Genomic DNA, 26,488 nt, shown 5'->3' with positions numbered 1-26,488 from the left:
GGCGTGGCGGCGACTCACTCCCCTTGCGGGGATTTCGGCGCAGAGACGACACCCCACCCCCTCCCCGAAGGCACGGATTACGCGGGAGGCCCGCGGGGCCGCGCCCTCCTTCCGGACCCGGGAACGACGCGTGCTTCGGGGAATTTCCCTGGTCCTGGGCTGCCGGCTGCTGTCCGATCAGGATAAAAGGGCTTCGCCCGGCTCGGGGAGCCACAGAACCCGCTCCGCCAGCCCTCCAGCCCGCCTTCCCGCCGCACGCAGCGACCCTCCGAGCTGAACCCCATGGCCCGCGCTGCGACCCCCGCCGCCGCCCGGCTCCTCCGCGCCGCGCTGCTGTTCCTGCTCCTGGTGGCCGCCGGCCGGCGCGCAGCAGGTGCGACCCGGCGCCCGGCATCCCCAGGGCGGGACGGGGGCGGGTGGGTGCCCATCCCGGGACAGCCCCCTAACCGAGTCTCTCCTCCCCGCAGGGGCGCCTGTGGTCACCGAACTGCGCTGCCGGTGCCTGCAGACCTTGCAGGGGATTCACTTCAAGAACATCCAGAGCGTGAAGGTGACGCCCCCGGGACCCCACTGCGGCCAAACGGAAGTCGTGTAAGTGCCGCCGCTGTTGCTGTCACCCCCGCCGTCCCGACGCTCCCACCCCGACCCCCCGCCCGACCTCACGTGGATTCTCCCTTCTCTCTGCAGAGCCACTCTCAAGACTGGTCAGGAAGTTTGTCTCAACCCTGAAGCTCCCATGGTTAAAAAAATCATCAATAAGATGCTAAACAAGTGAGTTATGGTTTTTATTCACACGTGTGACTAGAGTCAGGCATCTGCCTCCTGAAAATTATATCAGAGAAACCCAGGATTTAGCTGAGGGACTGAAAAACCATTATTCCACAATTAAATTTGCCATTAAGATCATTAATCTGCTCTGTTGCCAGGATATTTTCAGTGCCTTCCATCCTGGCCCCTGACTCTCCCCATTCAAATGAATGTGGGTTAAGCTGTTTTCATTAACATGGACAGTTATGCTAAAAAGCTTTCCACCTGTTTAAAAAACACAGGCATTTTTTTCTCCCAGTTCTTTCTGGACCTCACACCTGAAAAGCAGAACCCTGGTTTTCTGCAACATAGGCACTAAAGCTTAGTGGCGAAGAGCTGGGACTTTGCAGTGACACAGTACTGGGTACAAATCTGGGTTCCAGCACCTATTAGCCATGTGACTCAAGGACAATTATTTGGTTTATCTAAGACTTAGTAAAACAGGGAAAACAATAGTAGCTACCAAATCGGTTTGCTCTGTGGCTTAAGTTAGGCCCAGTGGGACAGGTAGAGAGAGTAATCCTGGCCTTTGTCGCCCGTATAGCCAATAATACAGAGGAGAGCACAGGCCCCACCCTCATTCCTAAATAAGAGTCTCCAAGAGCCTAGAGGCCTCTGCCACACAGCATAGTGGGTTCCAGGCAGTAGTCACTTGGTGCCAGGCTGGAAAGACTGGACTCAGAAATCTCTGGAAACCAAGGAGCAGGACAGGAGAAAAGTGCTGTGCAGTCGGCTTTCTGGAGCAGCTAGTAAGGAAGACCTTTTCTCCTTACAGGGACAGCTCCAGCTGACCAGGGGGAAGGAAGAAGCTCCTCGATGGCTGTTCCTGAAGTAGGCCCTGCCCTTACAGGGATCAAAGAGGAAAAAGAGGAATCGCCAGCTCCTGCGGCCACCTGGATCGGGCTTAATATGTTTCAACATCTCTTAGGAGGGTTCTCCCACTTATTTATTTACTTTTTTATTTATTTATGTGTTGCTTGGTTTTCAAAGACTCTGTTAATATTTACATGTAACATAATTAAGGATGTGATTGACTCTACTCGCACACTGTATCATTAATTTTATTATTTATTTTATGAAAAAAACCCAAGTTAATTTAGTCCTGATTCTTATCTAGTTTGAAGTAGAAGGGTTGCAAATATTCTCCAGTCATTAAACTAATATTTCTGAGGAGCCCACAGCCTGCCAGCCCCTGTGACAGAGACTGGGGCATCCAAACAAATAGTGAGGTCATTGTCAGCATGGGGGGGATGTATGTGTACATCTAGTTTTGTAAATGTTTAAAAGAATGTTCGTTATTATTTATTGAAATGATTTCAAAATATGTGGTCAGCATTTCTCATGTTGCCGCTTTAAGAACTACAATGTTCTAAATATCCTTTGGACATTTTATGTCTTTCTTGTAAGGCATAATGCCTTGTTAGTGTTAATTATGCAGTGCTTTTCTATATCTTACAAAAGAGAAGTTTAAATATTTATTGATTTACAAAGAACATGAAAATAAAGTATTTCAAACTAAACAAGTTTTGTTTCATTTTTTTGAGGAAAAAAGGTCTGTCTTTACTAGATAATCTGATGATTTACATCAGTGTTTCTCAACTTCTTTTTCTCCTCCTGGGCATTCATTTGCTACGCAGATAAATCAAACTATAAGTTATACTTAATTTCATCTGGTGATAGCTGTCACTCCCCTTGGCTCTCACCTACTCAAGAATGTACTTTTCCAAACTGTGCACCGGCCCCTCCCCATCCTGTGAGAGTCACTATGGTAATATATTGCTGTTTTTTATAAGGAGCTCCTTGCTACCTTGTTACTCAAGTCTACCTCTTTAAAAAATTCTTTCATTATTTTTTTTTTGGCTTTTTAGTTTTTTTTTAACATCTTTATTGGAGTATAATTGCTTTACATTGTTGTGTTAGTTTCTGCTATATAACAAAGTGAATCAGCTATACGTATACATATATCCCCATATCCCCTCCCTCTTGCATCTCCCTCCCACCTTCCCTATCCCACCCCTCTAGGTGGTGACAGAGCACCGAGCTGATCTCCCTGTGTTATGCAGCTGCTTTCCACTAGCTATCTATTTTACATTTGCATTTGGTAGTGTATATATGTCAATGCCACTCTCTCACTTCGTCCCAGCTTACCATTCCCCCTCCCCGTCCATTCTCTACAGCTGCATCTTTATTCCTGTCCTGCTCCTAGGTTCTTCAGAACCTTTTGTGTTTTTTTTTTTTTAGATTCCATATATATGTGTTAGCATACGGTATTTGTTTTTCTCTCTCTGACTTACTTCACTCTGTATGACAGACTCTAGGTCCATCCACCTCACTACAAATAACTCAATTTCATTTCATTTTATGGCTGAGTAATATTCCATTGTATATATGTGCCACATCTTCTTTATCCATTCATCTGTCGATGGACACTCAGGTTGCTTCCATGTCCTGGCTATTGTAAATAGAGCTGCAATGAACATTTCGGTACATGACTCTTTTTGAATTATGGTTTTCTCAGGGTATATGCCCAGTAGTGGGATTGCTGGGTCATATGGTAGTTCTATTTTTAGATTTTTGAGGACCCTTCATACTGTTCTCCATAGTGGCTGTATCAATTTACATTCCCATCAACAGTGCAATAGGGTTCCCTTTTCTCCACACCCTCTCCAGCATTTATTGTTTGTAGATTTTTTGATGATGGCCATTCTGATGGGTGTGAGGTGATACCTCGTTGTAGTTTTGATTTGCATTTCTCTAATGATTAGTGATGTTGAGCATCCTTTCATGCATTTGTTGGCAATCTGTATATCTTCTTTGGAGAAATGTCTATTTAGGTCTTCTGCCCATTTTTGGATTGGGTTGTTTGTTTTTTTGATATTGAGCTTCATGAGCTGCTTGTATATTTTGGAGATTAATCCTGTCAGTTGCTTCATTTGCAAATATTTTCTCCCATTCTGAGGGTTGTCTTTTTGTCTTGTTTATGGTTTCCTTTGCTGTGCAAAAGCTTTTAAGTTTCATTAGGTCCCATTTGTTTATTTTTGTTTTTATTTCCATTTCTCTAGGAGGTGTGTCAAAAAGGATCTTGCTGTGATGTATGTCATAGAGTGTTCTGCCTATGTTTTCCTCTAAGAGTTTTATAGTGTCTGGCCTTCCATTTAGATCTTTAATCCATTTTGAGTTTATTTTTGTGTATGGTGTTAGGGAGTGTTCTAATTTCATTCTTTTACATGTAGCTGTCCAGTTTTCCCAGCACCACTTATTGAAGAGGCTGTCTTTTCTCCATTGTATATTCTTGCCTCCTTTGTCAAAGATAAGGTGACTATATGTGTGTGGGTTTATCTCTGGGCTTTCTATCCTGTTCCATTGATCTATATTTCTGTTTTTGTGCCAGTACCAAACTGTCTTGATTACTGTAGCTTTGTAGTATAGTCTGAAGTCAGGGAGCCTGATTAACATTTTCATTCTTGTAGCTATCTTAACAAGAACTCTCATTTCATTGCTTTTGCTAAAGGATTTTTCAAAGAATTGTTAACATTTTAATGAAACTGATGGTGAAATGGTGATAAAGAGGACTTTTTCTTCAAAACTCAAATAATTTGTGTCATCAATAGAAAAAGTGAGTGGCTGATTAGTTAATCCATAAAAAGATCTAATTGATATTTTGGTTCAATTTTGTAACCTTCATTTATAAGTATCTACAAGTGAGTTTAAGTTTATCCCAACCCTTTATGCCAGTTTATCAAATACAGTAGAATGGTTTTAAGATTTGAATGTGTTAGTTCCCACCCTTCCTGGTGCAATTTTAGGGAACTTGATGTATTGTTTAGCCTGAGAAAGCCCCCTAGAATTTGATCTTCAACATTGTCCCAGGATAACTGCAGTACACCAAGTTTCCAAGACACAAACAAAGTTGTTACGTCACGTGAAGAAAGATCCCTTTATGTGTTGCTTGGTTTTCAAAGACTCTATGTTAATATTTACATGTAACATAATTAAGGATGTGATTGAATCTACTTGCACATCATATCATTAATTTTATTATTTATTTTATGGAAAAAACCCAAGTTAATTTAGTCCTGATTCTTATTTAAAAGAAACCACACTCCAAACCTGAAAAGGAACAATGTTTGTGGATGTGTGGGGTGTGTGTTATCTCTGATTCAGGACTCATTCAGGAAATCCTAAGCCCTAGGTAAAGGCCTTCAGCAGAGGCAACAAGGTGAGGCTGGCATCCTGAATACTTGAGATCAAGTTCAGGCTTGCTCCAAGTAGCTGGGTAAATAAGGGCTCTAAGTAGCAAAAAACAACCTCTGTGTGCTTTATTTCACAGTTTAAAAAGTTAAAAATGATAATCTCTTCATAATTCCAATGTATTGATTATGATCAAGATGAGAAGGAAGAAACTTTGTGAATTACAGAGTAAATAAATGTAAACTATCTAGATGCTCCATAAATGCTAGCATTCACTCACTAACCCCAAGTCAGAGGACGTGGGAAAATGTTTACAAGTGGGACCCAAAGGGTTCAGTTAAGACCTCACACTTAAGACCAGTCCTTACCCTCAAACGCGGAGTTTGCTATACTGGCCACTTAGCTCTTGTCAATACAGAACATGCAGCTTAAAAAGGAGAAAGATGTTTCTATTCACATGGTGATTAAAGGCAAATGTTTCAAAGAATCAGATTTACTTTGGAGTAAATTACAGCTCTATCAGTTGTGGACTGAGTGATCTTGGGCAAGTTCCTTGACCTAACTTTATTTTCCCTTCTATACAGTAAAGGTAATAGCAGAATACCCTTTATGAAGTTGTGCAGGGATCTAAATGTTATCAATGACTCCAGGAATCTGCCATTGGTCCTCAGGCCAACTCCATGGGTGTTGTCTCAGTCTCAGTCCTGGACCAGGTGGATATGTAGTGTAGTTTTCACACCAAATTTCCCTGAGACTTTCCTTGTACAAGGCAGTTCCCGTTGGACATGTTATGGCAGGAAATGAAAAGGCATGTGAAGTAGTGGTCATAGGATGAAGTAAGTAGGAAAAGAATATTATGTGTCACATCACAACTTTGAGAGATCATCAGTGGGAAACAGCAATGGCAACAGTGACTGAGATTTCCTGAGCAATGTTACTAAATGAGCTAGAGCTGGAGAGGAGAAAATATGGCTTACCCCATTTTGTCATTGTGAGTCCTTCTTTGTGAGTCATATTGAGATGTCCTCTTGGGATTTCCAGAAGTAACTGGAGAAACACTGGGAGATGGCAGAGGTGGCAGACCTGCAATAGCACAATGGGGGCAATCCAGAATCACAGATGCTGCTATTTCTCCTTTCTCTGACTACTCATACCAATAACAAGGGGAGGGGCTCATCCTGTCTTCACTGTTGGTGCCCCACTCATATCCCTTGTGCTTACTGATGAGTTCCGAAGTTGCAGTGGGCAACATCTATATATGCTAGTGGCTTCTCAACTCAGGCTCCTCTCTCCTGCTTCTTTTCCTGCGAGCTTTCTCCATTTGGGGGTATAGAGGCAGGAATCGCAGAGGAGTTTGCTCAGCTCACAGGTGGGACGGCCTGTCATGAGACAATTCTCACTGAAGGTCAGGAGTTAGCGGATGTGTATTCTATTTTCTAGTTGGACATTTCTAGAAGTTACACTACATGTATACACTTTCCACTTCTCTCTTCATTATGTTCATATTTTCTTTTAAATGCTTTAGCATATTTATAATAGCTGTTTTAAAATCCTTGTCTATTAGTTCTATAATTCTGCCATTTCTGAGTCTATTTCTGTTGCCTGAATTTTCCTCCTGGCTATGGGTTATGATTTTCTACTTCTCAGGCTGTGTAGTAATTTTTGATTGGGTGCAGGAAAATTGAATATTCTATTGTGGAACATCAAGATTTTGTTTTCTTCTTTCGGAGTCTTAGTCTTTGTTCTGGCGAGCAGTTAAGTTATTGGAGTATCAGCTTGATCTTTTTGAGGCTTGTTTTTAAGCTTTGTCAGGGTGGTCTAGAGAGAGTTCTTTGCTTTAGGGTTCACTTAACTGTACTGCTAAGTCATGCCTCTTCTTTGTCTCTACTGAATGCCCTGAGGGCTCACAAGACCTCTCCACTCTAACAAGTCAGACCTCAAGTATCTCCCCACCTCATAAGAGGTCTGAGAATTGCTCAGCCTAAACATCTCTGGACATCCTTTCCCTGACCATATGTGACTTAGCATTGATCAAAGAGACCCAACAGAAGTTCAATGTCAATTTCCAGAGCTCTATTTTCTTTAGCAAACTCGTTAATAACTATCATGATGTCCTGAGCCTATTTTTTAAGTTTTGGAAAACTGAATTATTTTGAATCTTTCAATATTTGGTTATTTTATCTTTGTATCTTTCCTTATTATCATCATAATATCTAAACATGTTGATAACATAGTATTTTGTGATCTCTACTTGGTACGGAAGAAAAATGAGACTCAGAGAAATTAAGGTTGTGTCTGAATAGTGTTTCTAACTTATTTTCAGCATTTTGGTTTGTATAAAGGCCAAGATCTGATGAGTCAATTGAATGCTGTCAAGTTATTGTTACTTATCTCATTTTAAGATTTAAATAATTTTTTCCCACTTTCTTAATATGCCAAGACTGTTGTCTTAGTCCATCTGGGCTGCTCCAACAAAATATCAGAGACTGGGCGGCTTATGAACAAAAGATAGTTATTTCACACAGTTCTTGAGCCTGGAAGTCCAAGGTCAGGTAGCCAGTATGGTTGGGTGAAGTCCCTCTTCTGGGTTGCATCCTCACATGACAGAAGGGATGAGACAGCCCTATGGGGTCTCTTTTATGAGGGCACTAATCCCCTTCATGAGGGCCCCACACTTATAACCTAATCACCTCCCAAAGACCCCCACCTCCTAACACCATCACATTAGGGGTTAGGATTCCAACATGTGAATTTTGGGGGAGATACAAACATTCAGACCATAGCAGCCCTTCACGAAGCTATGCCTCTTTGTGCATTTCTCTGTCTTAAATGTTTGTCAGCCTTTTGTTAATATGAGCTTCTTTCATCTTTAACAACTCCAGTGTTGCCTCCCCTGTAAAGTCTTTCCTGGCTCTGCAGGGGAGGTCCTCCCTCCTCTGTCTCCAGGGTACCTATATATTATAACACAGATCACCATCTAGTTTAATCTGCTTACATGTCTGCCTCTCCACACAGACTATGAACTTCTCAAGAGCAGAAACTCAATTTTTATTCTTTAAATACTTAGTGTCCAGCAAAGGCCCTGGCATGTAATGGATGTTCAGTAAGAATTGGCAAAAGAGAAGACATCATTTAGAATAAGTTTACCTCAGACTATATCAGCCCTCAGTAATCACTGATTCTTCAGATAAATGTTGTTATGGGTTGAACTGTGTCCCCCCCACTCCCATCCCCCAGATTCATAGGTTAAAATTCTAACCCCCAGTACCTCATTTAGGGATAGTGTCTTTACAGAGGTAATCAAACTAAAGTCAGGTCATTGGGGTGGGTTATCCAATATGACTGGTGTCCTTACAAAAAGGGGAAATTTGGAGTTGGACATGTGCACAGGGAGAACAGCATGTGAAGATGAAGATGACCATCTACAAGCCAAGGAAAGACATACTTGGAACAGCTCCTGCCCTCATAGATCTAAAATAGAACCACCTGGCCAACACCTTGATTTTGGACTTCTAGACTCCAGAACTGTGAGACAAAAAATTTCTGTTGTTTAAGCCACCCAGTCTGTGTTATTTTGTTATGGCAGCCCCAGGAAACTGAAACAAATGCTTTGGTGTTTGGTTTGTTAATGCCAAAAAAAAAAAAAAAATGTGGTCAGTATAGGATAATTAAGGTCATTTATAAAACTGCTTAAGGAAAAAAACTGAAGCTCATAATCCACTTTTAGTTAATTCAGCTTCAAGCAAACTGAAGCTGCTACCTTCAAACCAGTAGTAAACTGTAGTTTGCTGTTCTTGACAGGACAAGGGTTGTTGTAATCTGAACTTCATTCCGTATCTTTATAGGTTACCTATATTGTAAGTGTAGTTAGAGCTTGGAAGATTCTATTATAACCTTGAGTGGTATTATGCAAATAGGCACAAAAGCCAAAAGCAAATACTTGCTGAGGAAAAGCATCTTCATTTCCTAGGTTGTACAAACATGACCTTTGAAAAGATGTATAGACATTTTTTTTTTATTCCATTCTGTAAGTTACTAACTGCAGCTGGCACTGAACCCTTCACAATTATACAGTTTCACCCTCAGGGAATAATGGGTTAATTTCTCTGTTCAACAAATTCATCTCATCATGCCCCAATGCCCCCAATTAAAATAAAGCTTGAAAAACAAACCCAGCTTCCTTATTGGCTTGTAAGTGACAAGCATGCCACTTGGTAAGCTGCTCCTTTTATTTTTCAGTGGAAAAAGAGTGCAAGAACAACAAAAGTTACCCAGGGTTACAGAGAGCACATAAAAGAGGGCTGCAGTATTGATTTCACCCTTCAGACTAGGATCAAGATCAAGCAAAGATATGGCTACTGAGAGCTCACAAATACTCCTCATGCTGGCTGGCTGTCCTGGTCCTGGGCATCTCTGGTAAGGCAACTATGGCTTTTATCTTTTCCTCCTAGGCACTGGAAAAATTCATAAAAGTTTCCAGATCTAATGAGATTGAATCTGGTATTAATGCAAAATGTAGAAACGATAAAATTAAAACCCAAGCAGAACATAGATTTAGCTTATGGAATATCAAAGAATTTCTTGTTGAATTAAATTGTAAAAATCTGTTGAACTTCCTAGAAATATCTGACCATAAGGTCCTTATCTCTTATTAGAGATAATAACAACAACATTAGTGAAAATACATTTAGGGAGTTTAGAAATTTAGGCAGATAGAAATTGCTACCTTCAACTGATAGAATTCACATAAAACCTTGGTGTTTAAAACGTTTTATAGAAGGCAATCAAGTTGATTTTACCATTAAACAAGTTATCTTATTGACCATACATACTTTTAAGCAATAAATTGTTGGTCAAACATAGTAGATGCTCAGTAAGGTTCATTGATCATAATAATAGTAGACAATTAGACTTGTGTGATTGTCTCCCTAAATATTTCTGACAGTATTTGGTGAATTGAGTGTCCTGCTGCATTGATTTCATATTTCAAGTAAAAAATTAAGCCTCATGGCTGTCTTTGTTCCTAGTGTTTCACTCTTCTTTTCTCACACAGCTGATCCCTGTGAGAGCCAAGAGTTGTGATGCCAGTGTATTCAGACACAATCTGACTTTATTTCTCCCAAGTTCATTGCAAAAGTCCAGGTGATACCTGAAGGTGCTTAGTGCAATAGGAAAGAAATCATGTAAGTAGTGAAGATGTAGGGGGAGAATGGAAGCCTCTAGTACTGTTTTTTTTTGTTTAACTTTTCCCCCAGTTTTATTGAAATATAATTGGCGTACATCACTGTATAAGGTTAAGGTGTACTGCATAATGGTTTGAATTACATATTTTGTGAAATAATTACTGAATAAGTTTAGTTAGCATCCCTCATCTCATAGATACAATTAAAAAAAGAAAAAAATGTTTTTCATTGTGATGAGCACTCTTAAGATCTACTCTCTTAATAACTTTATATATAAAATATATATATATAAAATATATAAAATACATCAGTGTTAACTCTAGTCATTATGTTGTACATTATAGCCACAGTATTTATTTACCTTAAAACTGGAAGTGTGTTTTGACCACTTTCGTCTAATTCCCCCTTCCCCAATTCCCTGCCTCTGGTAACTACAAATACGATTGTTTTCTATTGTTTTGTTTAGATTTTATATATGAGTGAAATCTTACAGTATTTGTCTTTCTCGGACTTATTTCATTTAGTGTAATGCCCTTAAGGTCCATCTCTGTTGTCATAAATGGCAGGATTTCTCCATTATTTATGGCTGAATAATATTCCATTGCGTATATATATGTGTGTATATATCATCCCTGTCTGGACACTTAGGTTGTTTCCATGTCTTGGCTATTGTAAATAATGCTTCTGTGAACATGAAGCGTCCTTCTGAGTTAGTGTTTTCATTTCCTTTGCATATATTCCCGGAAGAGAAATTGCTGGATCATATGGAGGCTCTATTTTTAATTTTTTGAGGGTCCTTCATATACTGTTTTCCATAGTGGCCACACCAATTTACAATCCCACAAGAAGTGCACAAGAGTTCCCTTTTCTCCACATGCTCACTAGCATTTGTTAGCTCTTATCTTTTTAATGATGGCCATTCTAATAGGTGTGAGGTGATATCTCATTGCAGTTTTGATTTGCATTTCCCTAATGACTAGTAATGTTGAGCATCTTTTCATGTATCTGTTGACCATTTATATATTTTCTTTGGAAAAATGTCTATTCAGGTCTTTTGCAGTACTGAGCTTTTCAATGCTGCCATTTTCTTACAAAATGTACTAGACTGAGAATACAGGAACTGCTGAGCATTAACCCCGCAGAGCGTGGGAAGACAGCTGCCCAGCGTTTATGCTCTCATTTCTGAAAACATACTTTACTCTTTCCAAAAAAGAAAATGTTCTCAAATGGGAACATGGTTAGGAAATGAATTGTTCTGATTAAACCTTGAATTCAATGAACACATACAGTAAACAAAGATATATGGTCCTCAGTAAGGAAACATGGATAATCCTTGATTGTCTGGAAATCTCTCTGTTACATACTTGGACACAAAATAAGTTCAATACGGCCCAGTGGCACTAGAGGCTGACTTGACAACTTTCTGAAGCAACAGCCTACAAATACAGAGCTTAGAGGCTGTGGAGAACCCTTCTGCATTTTATTGAAACAGCTTGTTGTGAACTATATTATACATACTGTTTTAGCTGTTCATTGCTAAGTAACAAATTTCTGCAATTTAGTGGCTTAAAATAAACCTATTTATTATCTCACAGTTCTATAGGTCAGCAGTCCAGGTGGCTTGACTAGATTATCTGCTTTTCTTTTTTTAATTGAGACATACATATAACATTGTATAAGTTTAAGGTGTACAACATGTTTGTTTGTTTTTTTTTTTAATATGTGGAAATCAAACCACACAGGTTTTTTTGGTTTGTTTTTTGTTTTTTTTTAATTTTATTTATTTATTTATTTATGGCTGTGTTGGGTCCTCGTTTCTGTGCGAGGGCTTTCTCTAGTTGCGACAAGTGGGGGCCACTCTTCATCACGGTGCGCGGGCCTCTCACTATCGCGGCCTCTCTTGTTGCGGAGCACAGGCTCCAGACGCGCAGGCTCAGCAATTGTGGCTCACGGGCCCAGTTGCTCCGCGGCATGTGGGATCTTCCCAGACCAGGGCTCGAACCCGTGTCCCCTGCATTGGCAGGCAGACTCTCAACCACTGCGCCACCAGGGAAGCCCAACATGTTTGTTTGATACATTTATATTTTGCAATATGATTACCACCATGGTATTAGTTAACACCTCTATCACCTCACAATTATTATTATTATTATTATTATTATTATTATTATTATTATTATAGTGAGAACTGCTTAGGGTTTCAAAGACAAAAGTCCAGGTGTCAGCTGGGCTGAAGTTTCATCGGAAGCTCTGGAGATGAATCCATTCTCAAGAGTATTTATGTTGTTGGCTAAATTCAGTTCTTTGCCATTGTAGGATTGAGGTATCCTTTTCTTACTCGTTGTTGGCTCAGGGTTACTCTCAGTTCCTAGAGGTTGCTTTTGTATATATATTCCTTGCATTGAATGGATCTCATGCTTTAAATCTCTCTGATTTACCCTTCTGCTGCCCGCAGAGAACCTTTAGGAACCACGCAGTTACTCTAGGCCCACCTGGATAACTACTCTTTGGTTTAATTTAGTTAACTGAGTAGTAACCTTAATTACATCTGCAAAATCCCTTTTGCCATGTAATGTGACATAACCATGAGTGTAATATCTCATCATGTTCACACTCCTGGGGATTAGGGAGGGAAACTTGGTGAGCCTTCTTAGGATTCCACCTAGCACACATACAAGAGTGTATGAACACATATACAAACAGTTCAAAGATCAGTAATAGAATAAAAACCCACTCACTTGCTGCCCAGGCAAAAATCTAGAATATAATCAGTATATCAGGGCCTCCCACATGTGAAATTTTTATTATGGGCTGAATTGTTCTGCCTAAATTCATATGTTGAAGTCCTAACTTTCAATACCTTAGAATGTGACTATTTTGAGGTAAGACCTTTAAAAAAATAATTAAGGTTGAATGAGATCATAATGTTGGCCCTAATCCAGTATGACTGGTGTCCTTCTAAGAAGAGGGAGAGACACCAAGACTGTGCACGCACAGAGAAAATGTCCTGTGAGGACACAGTGAGAAGGAGGCCATCTGTGAGCCAAGGCAAGAGGCCTCAGAAGAAACCAGGTCTGCCAACATTTGATCTTGAACTTCCAGCCTCCATAAACATAAGACAATAAATTTCTGCTGTTTAAACCACCCAGTCTATAGTATATTGTTATGGCCACCCTGACAAACTAATACACCTCCCAAATCATATATTCACCCCCCTCCAAGAAGTAAGTACTATTTTGAACTGTGTTGTTTCTTGATTTTTAAAAAAAGTTTTATTACCTATGAAGCTTAAAATAATTATTACTTATTTTGCCTGTGTTACGGACTAAATGTATTCCTCCCCGCTAAATTTATATGTTGAAATCCTAATCCCCATTGTGTTGGGGCCTTTGGGAGCTGATTAAGTAGAGCCCTCATCAATGGAATTTGTGCTCTTATAAAAGAGACCCCAGAGAGCTCTCTCACACTTCTACCATGTGAGGACACAGCAAGAAAATGGCCATATAAACCAGAAAGTGAGTCCTCACCAGACGTCAAATGTGCCAGCACTCTGATCTTGGATTTCCCAGTCTCCAGAACTGTGCAAAGTAAGTCTTTGTTGTTTAAGCCACCCAGTCTATGGTATTTATGCTATAGCAACTATAGGAATGGACTAAGACAGCCTGCTTTTGAACTCCAGGTCAATGGAATCTTGCTAAATGTATTCTTCTGTGACTTTCTTCTATTATTCAACATTTTATGCTGCAATACATGAATTTTGATGTGTTTAGCTGTAGTTCATTCAATTTAAGTGATACTTTGTATTTTATTATAGGAATACTAAATCAATAAATACAATTTATTTATCTAATCCACCATCGGTACACAGATTTTTTACATTATCAACATTTTTTGTATGTCTCCTGCGTCAGGTATATGAGAGTTTCCCTAGGAATTACCTGCTTGGTTTAGGGTTTGCACATCTTCAACCTTAGTAGGTAAATGCCACACTGCATTACAAAGTAATTGTGCCAGCTGACATTCCTTCCTACATGAAATCATCTGTTGCTTCATATACTGGCCAACACCTGGTATTGTTAACCTGCAGGGTATGTAATGGTGCTTTTAATTGTTCTTTTAATTTCCATTTTTCTATTATTAATGAGGATGAATATTTTTCATATATTTATGAGCATTTTGGTTCCCTCTTTTGTGAATTTCTATTAATTTTCTTTGCTTTTCCTATGTGAATACTATATTTTCCCTATAGCCTCGCAGGTGTTCTTTACACATTCTGGATATTAAACCCTCATCATATTTATGGATAGCAAAGTTCATTTTCCAATATGTGGTTCATATTTTCATTCTTTCTGTGGTGTCTTTTCAATTAATATAAATTTATATTTTTAATGTACTTGAGATTAACAGTATTCTCTCTTCTGGTTAGCACTTTTAGTGTCTTATTTCAAAAAAACTTCACAGAGTTCCTAAAATATTCTTCTGTATTGTCTTCTAAAGTTTTTTTTACAGATTTTTCCTTTGTATTTAAGACTTTAATCCACCTGGAATTGATTTTTGCATATGATGTGAGGGAATTATCCAATTTTATTTTATTTTTCTATATGGTTCATCGAGTGTGTCAGCACTACTTATTAAAATATCATCATTTTCTCACTGATCCGTAATGCTACTTATTTTTGATCCTATTGTAAAGGGTAGCCTTATAAAATTTCACATTTCAGTTGTTATTAGCATTTAGACATAAAATTTTGTATTGATTTTGTAACCATCAAACCTTTATTCATGTAGTCACATCATTTGGGAATAATGGCAGTTTAGTTTTCTCCTTTGGAGACCTTATGACTCTTTCTAGTTTTGCTGAGATGGCTGTGGTGATAGCAGGCACCCTTGTCTTGGGAATACTTTCAAGTTTTCACTGTTATGTGTGATGTTTTATATCTATCCTTGTATTGGTAATTTACTAAGGAATTATTATTATGTTATTATCATTATAATTTTTATTATGATCTGGTCCTAATGCAATGACCCTCAAAGGGGTAGAGCTTTGCTGTCCTGTGAAATGCAGTTGAAAACTACAGAATTAATTTAAATAACTAATTGATGCTCTCCCTCTCTCTCCCGATAATAAATGAGGCTTCAATGAGGTCCTAAAAGCTAACCAAACTGGCAGAGGTATAATGATAAAGAGTACATAGTAAGTGGTTGGTAACTGGCAGCCTGGAATATACCCTCCATATGCAGATTTTCCAGAGTCTGGCACTATACCTTGTATGCGCTGGGAACACTCAGGTAGCATAGAAGGAGGCCCTGATCAATATCAGGCAGAAATGAAAGTCAAACGGCCCTAGTAAGATATATCTTCAACATGGGCCCCAAAGGAATCTCAAAGGTAAAGCCATGCTGCAGGTGAGTCTAAAGTCCAAATTTATAAAACTCTGGAGGAACCATCCACACTAAACACGAGTTAAGACCCACTATATAGAACATCCCTAAAATTGAAAGTGTTAAAATCAACAAGTGAGACCATAATGAATAAGTATGTTTCAAATCATTAGACATCAAAGAAGGCACTGGAACATAAGAAAATAATAAAATATTAGGAAACCAAGCAGATTCGGGGGTGGGGAGGGCAGGCAGGGACAAATAGATAATAGGGAAAGGAATAGCAGATTTAAAAGAAAGGAACTTCTAGAAATAAAAATATGATTACATGCAGTAAAATCTCATTGGATAGCTTAAACAGTAGATTAGCTTCAGCTAGAGAGACAATTATTTTATATGCATCTAGGACACAACAGAGAGAGAAAAATATAGAATATACAAAAAGGAGGTTAAGAGACTTCAAGCACAGTATGAGAATATCTAACTTATTTCTGAAAGGGATTCCAGACTGTGAGATGAGGGAGAATGGGTAAAAAGTAATATTTGAAAGGATAATGACTGAGAATTTTCTAGGACAGATGAAACCACCATATTCAGAGAGCCCAATAGATTCTAAGCAAGATAGAAGAGTAACATTCACACCCAACTACCTCGTAGTGAACCTGCAAGATCTGGAACACAAAGAAAAGACCTTAGAATAAGTAAGCATGACCTACAATGTCGCAAGTGCTCTGGAAGGAAGACTCAAGGAAAGTCGAATCTGTGGTGGGTCTCTGGAACTACATGATTTTCTAAAATGGAATTGTTCTGGATAAATTAATTGTAGAAGAGTATCAAATTGCTGTGTTTTTTTCTGCACATTTGCAGTGAAGAATCAAGGTCACCAAATTTGGCTTGTGTTCATTATGCCTAAAGGTGAGATGGTTTCTACAAGGTTTGGTGAACTACTAAGAAGAATACAGGGTTAATGATTCATGTATTCATTTGACAAATATTAATAGAATTTTTTTGCTTCCTAATGTTTGTGGTTCAAACCCTATCTACCTCGTGACTCACACATTCTACATTTTTTTCACTATGATTTTTTTTTCTTTAGGTTCAAAGCGTCTTTCAAAATGTAATGCTGGATTATTGAGAAAAGTATGCCTTCATTACTGCTCCCCCCAACCCCATCCATCTTAATATGTTAATGTGGAGAAGTGGTAAAAATTAATAGTTAAAACAGGATTTGGAGCAGACAGACCCTACTAGTTCTACCATTTACAAGTTATGTGATTTTAGGCAAGAAACTGTTCTAAATTTCAGTTTCTTCTTCCATAAAATGTCAACATTTATATCTACTTTAGAGAGTGATTAAAAGGACCAAAGAAGTGAATGCCTTTCACTTATTTATGCTCCAGAAGTCATATCAAATTACTCATAGTCTTTCTGAAGGTAATATTCCATTTCTTGGCTTAAAGCTTTTATTCATACTCTTCCCTCTACTTGGGCCAGTTTCCCTTGTCCTGCCTCCTTACCCTTCATCTGACCTAACGTTAAAGGAACTAAAATCTGAAGAATGATCTTAGTTTGTATATAACTTCCTGCAGGATTCCCCCTCATACTCCTCAAGGCTGGTGCTCTTTGTCTATATAAGCAGTCAAAATTACAATCGCTTTACATTTTACTTCATTTTACAGAGGAAGCTTTTAAATCAGTACAAACTTAAATGACGTGCCAAGGATGAAAAAACTAGCTAGTGGCAGAGCTAAGGCATGAAGCCAGGAATCCTGATTTTTATCCCCAATTACCACCATTACTTCCGTTTAACCTAGCAGGGCTGGTTCCACCCTGGTTACACCCAGATTCTGTGGGATGCTGAGACAAAAAACCTTCAGAAAGAGACCCTCTGTGTATTTCTGGGTGAGGTGCATTTCTTTCCCATGACATGTAATTCATCAGGCCGTCTAAGACATCCTGACTGCTACTCCTTGCCAGCTCTACCAGCCTCCCTTCACTGGATCATCAGATACTATAATCTTGGTCTGGACCAATGCCTGTCTTTGGCATTTTCTTCTCGGTGCCAACAAAAATATGTTATCACTTTAATTTAGCCAAGTCTCCTTCCAGAACTCATCATTCACATAGAGATTTTTCTCTCTCCTTGAGACTCAATCATTGCTACTACTGAAATGAATTGTCCCCCCATCTCTCACCACCACCCTGCACCCTGAAACACATTTACCCATGACTGTGCCCAACCCCATAGGTGAAGAAGCTCAAGGAGAAGAAGATGTATTCATTATCGTCCCCAAATCTGCTGTTTTCCTGTTTTTCCATTTTATTACACTATAGTTCATCCAGCTGCCTAAGCCAGGGACTGAGGTTCATCATATACTGACCTTCTTTCTCTGCCTCACATCTAACCAGGCTCTAGATACTGCCATTTCTGCACCCTTTCTAACACTCACTTAGCCCTCCTCTCTCTTTCCTCTGGAACTGCCTTACTTCTGGCTATCTCAAATTTTCACCTGTATCCCTAAAATAGCCTCCTAACTGGTCTCCATGACTCCAGGCTGTCCCTGTCCCTATCAGTCTTATTCAGTGCAAAGAGATTGTTCTAAAATGCAAATCTCACCAGGTGGGAAGGATCCCTAATCTATAAGGCAGATCAGTAATTAAGGAAGACCATTAATCAGGTTCTTTATGAAAATTATCTATTATTCTTAATATTTGCCTCAAAACACATTAAATGGACACAGCTCTGACCCAGTTCTCTTGGAGTCATTCAAATCATGATACTCCTGGGGCCATTTGGTCAAAAAAAAATATCCACACTCCTACCATAACATCATTTTATTCAATCTGCTATTCCTTATACATGGGCCAAAACTTACACATCAGCAGATAGGTACATGTGTTACATTTACTGAAAGAAAACATGTACATGGTAAAAATTCAAGCTGTGTAAGGGTTAAATATTTTTTTGTAAGGGAAAAAATTAATTTTTTTGAGTTGTCTGGTTTCTATCCCTAGAAGTATTGTTTTTAGCAATTTTGGTGGGTATATATTCCCAGAAATGTTCTCTGCATGCACCAGCATATCTGATGACAAAATTGGAAGCATTGTTTCATTTCAGTGTATCTATTTAGTCAGGGGAGACAGAATGTTTTATTACAGGTATGTACCATTGTTAGTTTACCCGTCCATTCTGATGGATATATAGGTGTTTTTTTAATATGGTAAATCATGTTGCAGTGAATGTTTATGTATTATGTGTGTGTACATGTTATACAAGTTAATCTATAGGATAAGTTCAGAGAACAGGAATTTCTGAGTCAAAGGGTATGTGCAGGAGGAGCTTCAAGATGGCAGAAGAGTAAGACGCGGAGATCACCTTCCTCCCCACAAATACATCAGAAATACATCTACATGTGGAACAACTCCTACAGAACACCTACTGAACGCTGGCAGAAGACCTCAGACCTCCCAAAAGGCACAAAACTCCCCACGTACTTGGGTAGGGCAAAAGAAAAAAGAAAAAACAGAGGCAAAAGAATAGGGATGGGACCTGCACCAGTGGGAGGGAGCCGTGCAGGAGGAAAGGTTTCCACACACTAGGAAGGCCCTTCGCGGGCGGAGACGGTGGGTTGCGGAGGGGGGGAGCTTCAGAGCCACGGAGGAGAGCGCAGCAACAGGGGTGCGGAGGACAAAGCAGAGAGACTCCCGCACAGAGGATCGGCACCGAGCAGTACTCACCAGCCTGAGAGGCTTCTCTGCTCACCCACCGGGGAGGGCGGGGGCTGGGAGCTGAGGCTCAGGCTTCGTCGGATCCCAGGGAGAGGACTGGGGTTGGCGGCGTGAACACAGCCTGAAGGGGGCTAGTGCGCCATGGCTAGCCGGGAGGGAGTCCGGGAAAAAGTCTGGAGCTGCCGAAGAGACAAGAGACTTTTTCTTTCCTCTGTTTCCTCGTGCACGAGGGGAGGGGATTAAGAGCGCCGCTTAAAGGAGCTCCAGAGATGGGCGCGAGCCGCGGCTATCAGCGCGGACCCCAGAGACGGGCATGAGACGCTAAGGCTGCTGCTGCCGCCACCAAGAAGCCTATGTGCGAGCACAGGTCACTCTCCACACCGCCCCTCCCGGGAGCCTGTGCAGCCCGCCACTGCCAGGGTGCCGTGATCCAGGGACAACTTCCCCAGGAGAACGCACGCTGGTGCAACGTCACGCCGACCTCTGCCGCGCATGCTCACCCTGCATCCGTACCCCTCCCTCCCCCAGGCCTGCGTGATCCAGAGCCCCCGAAGCAGCTGCTCCTTTAACCCCGTCCTGTCTGGGGGAAGAACAGATGCCCTCAGGTGACCTACACGCAGAGGCGGGTCCAAATGCAAAGCTGAACCCCAGGAGCTGTGCGAGCAAAGAAGAGAAAGGGAAATGTCTCCCAGCAGCCTCATAAGCAGTGGATTAAAGCTCCACAATCAACTTGATGTACCCTGCATCTGTGGAATACCTGAATAGACACCGAATCATCCCAAATTGAGGAGGTGGACTTTGGGAGCAAAGATATATATACTTTTTTTCCCCTTTTCTCTTTTTGTGAGTGTGTATGTGTATGCTTCTGTGTGTGACTTTGTCTGTATAGCTTTTCTTTTACCATTTGTCCTAGGGTTCTGTCTGTCCATTTTTGGGTTTTTTTTCTACTTTTAAAATTTTTTTCCTTAATAATTATTTTTTATTTTAATAACTTTATTTTATTTTATTTTATTTTATTTTATTTTATTTTATTTTATTTTATTTTATCTTCTTTCGTTCGTTCCATTTTTTCTCCCTTATATTCTGAGCCGTGTGGATGAAAGACTCTTGGTGCTCCAGCCAGGCGTCAGGGCTGTGCCTCTGCGGTGGGAAAGCCAAGTTCAGGACACCGGTCCACAAGAGACCTCCCAGCTACAAGTAATATCAAATGACAAAAATCTCCCAGAGATCTCCATCTCAATGCCAAGACCCAGCTTCACTCAATGACCAGCAAGCTACAGTGCAGGGCACCCGATGCCAAACAACTAGCAAGACAGGAACATAACACCATCCATTAGCAGAGAGGCTGCCTAAAATCATAAAAAGGCCACAGGCACCCCAAAACACACCACCAGACATGGACTTGCCCACCAGAAAGACAAGATCCACCCTCATCCACCAGAACACAGGCACCAGTCTCCTCCACCAGGAAGCCTACACAACCCACTGAACCAAACTTAGCCACTGGGGACAGACACCAAAAACAACGGGAAGTACGAACCTGCAGCCTGCAAAAAGGAGACCCCAAACACAGTAAGTTAAGCAAAATAAGAAGACAGATAAACACACAACAGATGAAGGAGCAAGGCAGAAACCCACCAGACCTAACAAATGAAGAGGAAATAGGCAGTCTACCTGAAAAAGAATTCAGAATAATGATAATAAAGATGATCCAAAATCTTGGAAGTAGAGAAAATACAACAAACGTTTAACAAGGACCTAGAAGAACTAAAGGGCAAACAAACAGTGATGAATGACACAATAAATGAAATTAAAAATTCTCTAGAAGAGATCAATAGCAGAATAACTGAGGCAGAAGAATGGATAAGTGACCTGGAAGATAAAATATTGGAACTAACTACTGCAAAGCAGAATAAAGAAAAAAGAATGAAAAGAATTGAGGACAGTCTCAGAGACCTCTGGGACAACATGAAGCACACCAACATTTGAATTATAGGGGTCCCAGAAGAAGAAGAGAAAAAGAAAAGGACTGAGAAAATATTTGAAGAGATTATAGTTGAAAACTTCCCTAATATGAAAAAGGAAATAGTTAATCAAGTCCAGGAAGCACAGAGAGTACCATACAGGATAAATCCAAGGAGAAACATGCCAAGACACATATTAATATCAAAAATTAAGTACAAGGAAAAAATATTAAAAGCAGCAAGGGAAAAACAAAAAATAACACACAAGGGAATCCCCATAAGGTTAACAGCTGATCTTTCAGCAGAAACTCTGCAAGCCAGAAGGGAGTGGCAGGACATATTTAAAGTGATGAAGGAGAAAAACCTACAACCAAGATTACTCTACCCAGCAAGGATCTCATTCAGATTTGATGGAGAAACTAAAACCTTTACAGGCAAGCAAAAGCTAAGAGAATTCAGCACCACCAAACCAGCTTTGCAACAAATGCTAAAGGAACTTCTCTAGTCAGGAAACACAAGAGAAGGAAAAGACCTACAATAACAAACCCAAAACAATTAAGAAAATGGTAATAGGAACATACATATCGATAATTACCTTAAATGTAAATGGATTAAATGCTCCAACCAAAAGACATAGACTGGCTGAATGGATACAAAAACAAGACCCGTATATATGCTGTCTACAAGAGACTCATTTCAGGCCTAGGGACACATACAGACTGAAAGTGAGGGGATGGAAAAAGATATTCCATGCAAATGGAAATCAAAAGAAAGCTGGAGCTCTTCCGCCGTCGTCGCCGCCATCCTCGGCGCGGCTAGCTACACTCAGATCTGCCTGGGAGAATCCACCGCCATCCGCCACCATGGTGAACTTCACAGTAGACCAGATCCGGGCCATCATGGACAAGAAGGCCAACATCCGAAATATGTCCGTCATCGCCCACGTGGACCATGGCAAGTCCACTCTGACGGACTCCCTGGTGTGCAAGGCGGGTATCATCGCCTCCGCCCGGGCTGGGGAGACCCGCTTCACTGACACCTGGAAGGACGAGCAGGAGCGTTGCATCACCATCAAGTCGACGGCCATTTCCCTCTTCTACGAGCTCTCAGAGAATGACTTGAACTTCATCAAGCAGAGCAAGGATGGCTCTGGCTTCCTCATCAACCTCATTGACTCCCCTGGGCACGTGGACTTCTCCTCAGAGGTGACAGCCGCCCTCCGTGTCACTGATGGTGCCTTGGTGGTGGTGGACTGCGTGTCGGGCGTATGCGTGCAGACAGAGACGGTGCTGTGCCAGGCCATTGCCGAGCGCATCAAGCCTGTGCTGATGATGAACAAGATGGACCGGGCGCTGCTTGAGCTGCAGCTGGAGCCCGAGGAGCTCTACCAGACCTTCCAGCGCATCGTGGAGAATGTCAACGTCATCATCTCCACCTATGGGGAGGGTGAGAGCGGCCCCATGGGCAACATCATGATCGACCCTGTTCTCGGTACTGTTGGCTTCGGGTCTGGTCTCCACGGCTGGGCCTTCACTCTGAAGCAGTTTGAGGAGATGTATGTGGCCAAGTTTGCCGCCAAGGGCGAGGGCCAGCTGGGGCCTGCCGAGCGGGCCAAGAAGGTGGAGGACATGATGAAGAAGCTGTGGGGAGACCGGTACTTTGATCCAGCCAACGGCAAATTCAGCAAGTCAGCCAACAGCCCAGATGGCAAGAAGCTTCCGCGGACATTCTGCCAGCTCATCCTGGACCCCATCTTCAAGGTGTTTGATGCAATCATGAATTTCAAGAAAGAGGAGACGGCAAAACTAATTGAAAAACTAGACATCAAATTGGACAGTGAAGATAAGGACAAAGAAGGCAAACCACTTCTGAAGGCAGTGATGCGCCGCTGGCTACCTGCTGGGGATGCCCTGCTGCAGATGATTACCATCCACCTGCCCTCTCCTGTGACGGCCCAGAAGTACCGCTGTGAGCTCCTGTACGAGGGGCCCCCAGACGACGAGGCCGCCATGGGCATTAAAAGCTGTGACCCCAAAGGCCCTCTTATGATGTACATTTCCAAAATGGTGCCGACCTCTGACAAAGGTCGGTTCTATGCCTTCGGCCGGGTCTTCTCAGGGCTGGTGTCCACCGGCCTGAAGGTCAGGATCATGGGGCCCAACTACACGCCCGGGAAGGAGGAAGACCTATACCTGAAGCCAATCCAGAGGACAATCCTGATGATGGGCCGCTACGTCGAGCCCATTGAGGACGTGCCTTGTGGCAACATCGTGGGCCTGGTGGGCGTGGACCAGTTCCTGGTGAAGACAGGCACCATCACCACCTTCGAGCATGCCCACAACATGCGGGTGATGAAGTTCAGCGTGAGCCCTGTCGTCAGGGTGGCTGTGGAGGCCAAGAACCCGGCCGACCTGCCCAAGCTGGTGGAAGGCCTGAAGCGGCTGGCCAAGTCGGACCCCATGGTGCAGTGCATCATTGAGGAGTCCGGGGAGCACATTATCGCGGGTGCTGGGGAGCTGCACCTGGAGATCTGCCTCAAGGACCTGGAGGAGGACCACGCCTGCATTCCCATCAAGAAATTCGACCCAGTCGTCTCGTACCGAGAGACCGTCAGTGAGGAATCTAACGTGCTCTGCCTGTCCAAGTCCCCCAACAAGCACAACAGGCTGTACATGAAGGCACGGCCCTTCCCCGACGGCCTGGCCGAGGACATTGACAAGGGCGAGGTGTCTTCCCGCCAGGAGCTCAAGCAGCGGGCCCGCTACCTAGCCGAGAAGTACGAGTGGGACGTGGCCGAGGCCCGCAAGATCTGGTGCTTTGGCCCTGATGGCACCGGCCCCAACATCCTCACTGACATCACCAAGGGCGTGCAGTACCTCAACGAGATCAAGGACAGCGTGGTGGCCGGCTTTCAGTGGGCCACCAAGGAGGGGGCGCTGTGTGAGGAGAACATGCGGGGCGTGCGCTTTGACGTCCATGACGTGACACTGCACGCGGATGCCATTCACCGCGGGGGCGGCCAGATCATCCCCACGGCCCGGCGCTGCCTGTACGCCAGCGTGCTGACCGCCCAGCCCCGGCTCATGGAGCCCATCTACCTTGTGGAGATCCAGTGTCCGGAACAAGTGGTTGGTGGTATCTACGGTGTCCTAAACAGGAAGCGGGGCCACGTCTTTGAGGAGACCCAGGTGGCCGGCACCCCCATGTTTGTTGTGAAGGCCTACCTGCCTGTCAATGAGTCCTTTGGCTTCACCGCTGACCTGAGGTCCAACACGGGCGGCCAGGCCTTTCCCCAGTGTGTGTTCGACCACTGGCAGATCCTGCCCGGTGACCCCTTCGACAGCACCAGCCGCCCCAGCCAGGTGGTGGCAGAGACGCGCAAGCCCAAAGGCCTGAAGGAAGGCATCCCGGCCCTGGACAACTTCCTGGACAAGTTGTAGGTGGCCTCCCCGCAGCCTGCTGCCTGGTGGGACTCGGTGCAGCCCCTGCGCCCAGGGACAGGTGACCACAGCAACAGCCCCACATTCTCCACGACACCTTGAGGCTGTCCAGACCCAGTAACGCTCTGCCTGACAAGTTTCTGGGGCCCACTCCGTGCCATCGCTCAACATGAACACTTGATGCCGTTTCTTTCGATATTTATTTCTAGATTTCAGAGGCAACAGAAATGCCCTCACAGCAGGGACTTATCTGGCCGGTGGGGATGGGGGAGGAGATGGGACACCCAAAGCTTTTTTGTTAAGAGGGAAATTCACATGTCCAAAAAAAGTTAAAAATAAACGCATTAAGAGGTTTATTTGGGTAAATGGCCCGTAGTGGATTCTTCTCCGGAAAGGGGGAAGGAACAAGCGGGTAGATGTTCTTTTTGGACAGAAGCTAGAAGGCAGGAAATCCTGTGCAGTGTCACCATGAGCACCTCCAGCTGTATTAGTGCCATTGGAATAATAAATTTGATATGGTGGTGATCGTGAAAAAAAAAAAAAGGAAGCTGGAGTAGCAAATCTCATATCAGACAAAATAGACTTTAAAATAAAGACTATTACAAGAGACAAAGAAGGACACTACATAATGATCAAGGGATCAATCCAAGAAGAAGATATAACAATTGTAAATATTTATGCACCCAACATAGGAGCACCTCAATACATAAGGCAAATACTAACAACCATAAAAGGGGAAATCGACAGTAACACAATCATTGTAGGGGACGTTAACACCCCACTTTCACCAATGGACAGATCATTAAAAATGCAAATAAATAAGGAAACACAAGCTTTAAATGATACATTAAACAAGATGGACTTAATTGATATTTATAGGACATTCCATCCAAAAACAGCAGGTTACACTTTCTTCTCAAGTGTGCACAGGACATTCTCCAGGATTGATCACATCTTCGGTCACAAATCAAGCCTTGGTAAATTTAAGAAAATTGAAATTGTATCAAGTATCTTTTCCCACCACAACGCTATGAGACTAGATATAAATTACTGGAAAAAATCTGTAAAAAATACAAACACATGGAGGCTAAACAATACACTACTTAATAACCCAGAGATCACTGAAGAAATCAAAGAGGAAATCAAAAAATACCTAGAAACAAATGACAATGAAAACACGACGACCCAAAACCTATGGGATGCCACAAAGGCAGTTCTAAGAGGGAAGTTTCTAGCAATATAATCCTATCTTAAGAAACAAGAAACATCTCAAATAAACAACCTAACCTTACACCTAAAGCAATTAGAGAAAGAAGAACAAAAAACACCCAAAGTTAGCAGAAGGAAAGAAATCATAAAGATCAGATCAGAAATAAATGAAAAAGAAATGAAGGAAACGATAGCAAAGATCAATAAAACTAAAAGCTGGTTCTTTGAGAAGATAAACAAAATTGATAAACCATTAGCCAGACTCATCAAGAAAAAAAGGGAGAAGACTCAAATCAATAGAATTAGAAATGAAAAAGAAGTAAAAACTGACACTGCAGAAATACAAAGGATCATGAGAGATTACCACAAGCAGCTCTATGCCAATAAAATGGACAACCTGGAAGAAATGGACAAATTCTTAGAAATGCACAACTTTCCGAGACTGAATCAGGAAGAAATAAAAAATATGAACAGACCAATCACAAGCACTGAAATTGAAACTGTGGTTAAAAATCTTCCAACAAATAAAAACCCAGGACCAGATGGCTTCACAGGCAAATTCTATCAAACATTTAGAGAAGAG

The 26,488-nt window shown here is 41.9% G+C and overlaps 2 protein-coding genes and 1 pseudogene across 3 annotated transcripts in view; 2 read left to right on the top strand and 1 right to left on the bottom strand.

Moving 5' to 3' along the window:
- LOC309627935 (uncharacterized protein) overlaps positions 1 to 26,488 on the bottom strand; it is a 144,745-nt gene that overhangs the window by 21,308 nt on the left and 96,949 nt on the right. Inside the window, exon 13 of the transcript XR_014244040.1 lies at positions 5,976 to 6,081. The gene's annotated coding sequence lies outside the window, so the exon portion shown is untranslated. The remainder of the gene's footprint in view (positions 1 to 5,975; positions 6,082 to 26,488) is intronic.
- On the top strand, positions 131 to 5,981 carry LOC309627943 (growth-regulated protein homolog alpha-like). Its single transcript, XM_082390350.1, has 4 exons — positions 131 to 373; positions 468 to 591; positions 688 to 771; positions 1,583 to 5,981. The coding sequence occupies exons 1-4, from the start codon at positions 283 to 285 to the stop codon at positions 1,596 to 1,598; spliced, it is 315 nt and encodes a 104-aa protein (XP_082246476.1). The 5' UTR covers positions 131 to 282; the 3' UTR covers positions 1,599 to 5,981.
- LOC309628401 (elongation factor 2 pseudogene) lies at positions 22,033 to 25,052 on the top strand (annotated as a pseudogene). Its single transcript has one exon. The product of its transcript is annotated as an elongation factor 2 pseudogene (transcript).

This window comes from Balaenoptera borealis, assembly GCF_965194805.1.
Source record: "Balaenoptera borealis genome assembly, chromosome: 4".
NCBI lineage: Eukaryota > Metazoa > Chordata > Mammalia > Artiodactyla > Balaenopteridae > Balaenoptera > Balaenoptera borealis.
The sequence above is the reverse complement of the archived record's forward strand: the minus strand, read 5'-3'. Positions and strand labels throughout refer to the sequence as shown.